At 40.0% G+C, this 5,156-nt stretch overlaps 1 protein-coding gene across 1 annotated transcript in view; it reads right to left on the reverse strand.

The window, feature by feature from the left end:
* The window catches only part of epb41l4b (erythrocyte membrane protein band 4.1 like 4B), a 15,619-nt gene that overhangs the window by 3,969 nt on the left and 6,494 nt on the right, over positions 1-5,156 (reverse strand). The window contains 5 exon segments of the mRNA XM_035672351.1: positions 866-1,005; positions 3,104-3,207; positions 3,336-3,369; positions 3,670-3,703; positions 4,392-4,501. Coding sequence (XP_035528244.1) covers positions 866-1,005; positions 3,104-3,207; positions 3,336-3,369; positions 3,670-3,703; positions 4,392-4,501 — 422 coding nt within the window.

Raw genomic sequence — 5,156 nt, forward strand, 5'->3', positions numbered from 1 at the left:
GGATGGAGCTGGACAGTGTGGAGGCTGTGACTGAGAAGAGGATGAGAGGGAAGCTAAAAGCCATCATGGACAACCCCTCTCATCCTCTCTACACTGAGCTGAGGCAGCTCAGGAGCACTTTTAGCCACAGACTGATCCAGCCCCGAGCCTCAAAGCAGTTTGGAGGCTCGTTTGTACCATCGGCCATCAGACTCTACAACACCACAGCACCCAGTACCTCCAACCCCCGCTGACTAAGACTGGTTAGTCTTAAAATTAAAATTATTTACCTTAAATTGCAAATGTACAGTTTAGTTTTTTTTTTAGACAAGCTGCTTAAAATATTTTGCACACCAATCTACTTGCACATTGCATTTAGCATATACAGTTTTCATTTATAGTTTCATATATTAGATTTTGTAATATTCTTATTGCGATAAGATTGTATGTACACTGTACCCTTTTTATTGCACTATATTCCCCAATGCTGCTGTGTAATTTGAATTTCTCCTACGGGGATTAATAAAGGTATATCTTAATCTTAATCTTAATCTTAACAAGGAAATACATAAAGGGAACTCCATACTATAAAGAATGTAAGTTTCAAAGATACCCTCTTGCTTTGTGTAATTTATATAACAGAAACCTCATATCTTCCAATAAACTTTGGAATACATTTTTAGACAGAACAAAGAACAAAGACTTTGTGGATTTGACTTGAAAATGGTGAATCTATCCTTCAAGGTGGAAACTGGGCTTGTGTGTGATTTGATGATCAACACGCAGCAACGAACATGAAAAGAGCATCACCGTACAGCCTAGACATATCACAGATTTGCAGACAGACAGTGTTTGGATAGCTCTCCCTCGGGCTGAGAGTACTCACTGTTCTTGGTGTGTGTGTGGCAGAGCGTTTCCTGGCTGTGTGTGTGGCGACGGTGATGGTGGTGGATCTTGCCAGAATACGAAGTCTCATTCTCTTCAATGCTGAACTGATGGTCTGAAGCAGGACCACTCAGAGGGAAACTGAAGACGATACACGCAATCAAAACAAATTCCCGCTAACAAAATGCATCCTCGATTTCTCTAAAACTGTAATACTCCAAATAAATAATTGATATATATATATATATATATATATGATAACAAGTTGGTTAAGTTCTAAACAATGAAGGACAGCTCTTTGAATCTTTTTGCAATTATAAACAATTTGTTTATTTAAAAAGCAATATGGCATTATCCCTAAAGGCATCATGTGATTCAAGTAACTGTTAAGAGTTAAAGGCATCACACTATAACAGCAAAAACATTGGCCACATTATCTGTAAACAGTTGGTTGATTTAGCAAATCCATAACCTGCGAAAAGAATGTAAAGTTTTATTCAAAAACATCACTTTAAAAGCACAACACTATATATGCAGGATTCTAGTTTATGCTTGTATTTCACACTGAACTAAACACTATATGTTTTAAAGCAGCTTAATCCCTAAACCAGCATTAAATATGTGCTTAACTCGACCCCTTCCACCTGTTGACAATTACTTATTTCAGCACTCACATCACTTTATCTCACTTAAATTAAGAGTGATTTGGATAAATTACTTGTCACAAGATTTCTAAGGCATGAGGATACAGGTAATGAGATGTTGCAGTAAACATATTGAGCAATCAAAACACCAACCGTGATTACATTAAAATGTCCACAAGAAAACCAAGGCACAAAATTATCTTTGTCTTTTAGTCTGTAATGGGTCTGCAGAGTATGACACTGTGTATCTGTGTATGAATGGATAGAGGAGAGTGTCAGTGTTTGAGGAATATGGATGATGGGATATTCTGAGATCCGGGATGATCATGCTGTAATCTTTGGAATATTTTCCATAATTTCGTGGCAGCGGGGTCTGAAAACATGAAGTATCATTATTATGGAGTCAGTGAGTTAGCTGTGGGCTACAACATGGCTTTTTAAGGCTATAATTGTTTACATTTTGGCAAATTTGAACCATTAAAAGTGTCTTGTTTGCCATGTACCAATGGATGTACAGACAACTACTGAATTACTTTGATTACTTGAAGGAAACTTTAAATTCTGAAGAATCTTTTTCCTACAATTTCTAATCAGATTTATGAAAGTTTATTGGCAATAGACATCAGACGTAATGATATCCTAAAGTGTCATTAGATCTAAGTATGTCTGTATTATGTCTATGTGTTCAGATCTGACTAAGTTATGACCCCAAGAAGGAGTGTAATTTTTGGTGCAATTTGCAGCAGTCAGGGGCGGTGAGGGTTATTGACCGTGTTGATAAGCGGGCCAAATCAGCAGGTTGAACCACAATAAATAACTCCCTGTTGTTTTCAGAACGTCAATATCTTCCAGTCCCTTTGTCCTCACACAGTATCTTTGCCTCTCCCTCTGGGCCTCCCCCTTCAGCTCTCCCAACCCCCCCACCCCCTGTGGAAGCGTTAACAGTCTCCTGACCTATAGGATAAGGTCCTTTGTCCTTTTTGGGATATTTCATGAAGGTGTACGCTGAAACACATGAGGGGATGAGACAAAAGGATGATGACAGAGGTGATGAGGATAATGGAGACAATTTTTTTCTTTGCCGAGTCCATCCACAGAGCTTCTCTCTTCCGGACACCAGTCTGTGTAAGTTTGAGTGTAAGTCTGAATTTCAAACAGATTCCCAGGGTCAAACAGAGGTCAAAGCGCAGTCATGACCTTGTCCCTGTAAACCACACTGATGGATCCTGGGAAAGTGCCGCTGGTTCGCTCCGGGACGGGATGATGACCGGACACGGGACTCGCAGCCTCGACAAAAGGCCTGAACATGATGGGGAGATGGAGGACAACACCCACACACAAACACACACATACAGACACACAGCCAGACAAACACATATGAGGTTTATGAGTGGCATGAAGTGTGATGAAAAACAGACAATGTGGAGTACTGAACACAGAGTGCCAGATGAGCGACTTTGTTTAAAAATAGAAACTTGCCCTCCTGTAAATTTCTAATCAAGGACCCCAAAGACTGATGGTCACACATCATCACCCTGAAGCAAGTTCACCTCTAAAACACTGCTCTCTGCGTCCTCTGCGGTCGGTGGTCTTACCTGTGTGATGGCGTGTGTCCGGAGGGCTGCAGGTAAACTGGGGGTGTGAGAGCTGGGTGGGGAGGGTGCCAGGGCTCGTGACCAATAGGAATGTTGTGCTGGTACTGGAGGGGAGGAGAGGAGACAGGATTGAAGGGACGCTGAAATTAAATGTTGTCACAACGGCGAAGCCAGATCAGTGGCAGCTGCATGTGTGTGTGTGTGTGTAAGTGGGTTATCTGAGGTCACTCACTGGATGTAGGCTGGGATCAGGGCTGGCGCGAGAGCTGGGAAAGAATGACAGTAATCACTGATAGCAGATTAAAAACAACTAACAGAAGCATTGATTTCTTTATGTGTTTGTTTTGCAAAAGTTGACGAAAACCTAAAAACTGACAACAATTTTTACGTCTTTTTCTCTTTTACAAAGGGCTATTTTAGTGTTAGAGTTCAGATTATCCAGGCTGTTATGTGGATTAAGGCCAAGGTTAGAGGATAAGGAATGAACGTAATAAATGGAATGTCCTCTCAAGTACAGTAATATGAATGTGCATGTGTGTATTATGTGTTATTTGTGGGTGTTTTACCTGATATGTGGTGGCTTGGCTGGGGAAATGGCAGCTGACAGAGTGAGACATGATGTCAGTTAGACAAGAAATTGCAGAGGAGCAGGACATTGTATCTTCATTTATTTATACAAAGGAGTTAATCCATCTAGTTTCTCAGTCCAGACTTTTTGCATACATGCTATTGCTCGGATGCTCAACTATTACCAACACTTGAATCATCATTTAATGTTTTTATTGCAGGGCTGAATGTCAAACCACTCAATAAATAAAAGGTGTGTGGAGGTCAACACTGACAGTCTTGAAGTAAATACAGTTTGCAGTCCGCCCTCGACCATTCATTCATGTATAATAGATTATGGGGAGATAGAAGCTTGTGTGCAGAGGGTGGGAAGTATGGAGGAGTGAAGAGTACGGCAGGTGCGTTTGACAAAGCAGAAAGGTGACACTTAAAGTAACAACCTGGCTTAAGAATCTGGAGCACTTTCTTTAAAAAGAACCAAAGCTGTTTTTACATTTTTTTAAACCTGTTGAATGACAATTTAATTACAGACATTTTTAGGGGAAACCCTTTGGAAGGGAGTTGACAGTTTTACAGGCTGCATCTTTTCCTTTCCCCTTCAAAACATAATTTGTTCAATGCAATGCATTAAAACAGTATGTAACCTTCATGGTAACGTTCGCAGGCACATGGAGGGTTGAACTGGTGCTGTTAGTCATTTGTATGTGCTGATAAGTCTCACCTTTGCCCAGTGAGTGTGTGCGGGAGGGGTATCTCTTGCTCGGCCTTCGCTCGAATGTGCTGGCTCTCCTCAGTCTGCCTCCATGAGTGGCCTGATACTCCGTCTTACCACTAAGAGACAGAAGAAGGTGAAAAGTATGAAAGCCTGTACATAAATAATAATTTTAATTTAATTAATTCACTGCTAGGGAATCAAATCTAAAACAATTAATTCTAACTTTAGGGATACAAACACATATAAAAGGTCCAGTGTGTATATTTATTGGCCTCTAGTGGTGTAGTCACAGATTGAAACTCTGTCGCATCACCCTCCCCTTCTCAGAGTAAAAGAGAAACTACGGTGTCTGTAAAACGCTCATAAAACATGGTGGTTCAATGTGGTGTGCTCCATGGACGGTCTGTAGATATAAACGGCTCATTCTAAGATAACGAAAACACAGTGATTCCTAGATTATATTTCATAAATGTATATAAATTTAATGAAAACATACCTATGAATATTATATTAGTTAAGACAGTTGTTCAGATGTTATTGTGCCACGGTCCCTAAAATGTACCTGGATGAGACTAAATCATTTGTCTCAGTTTGGGCAGTTTGAGTTTTCTGTTTAATTGACTTGAAATTTCTTTCCTTTTTGCTCTTAAAATGTTTTCTTAAACATACTCAATTACTCACTCTAAAATTAAAAAACTGTCTGACAACAAAATGTTCCAGAGAAGTGACAATATAGTGGATTACATTACACTGTACAGGTGTTCCTGTTTT

This window comes from Morone saxatilis, unplaced genomic scaffold (assembly GCF_004916995.1).
Source record: "Morone saxatilis isolate NCDOM2014 unplaced genomic scaffold, NCSU_SB_2.0 Contig24, whole genome shotgun sequence".
Taxonomy (NCBI): Eukaryota; Metazoa; Chordata; class Actinopteri; family Moronidae; genus Morone; species Morone saxatilis.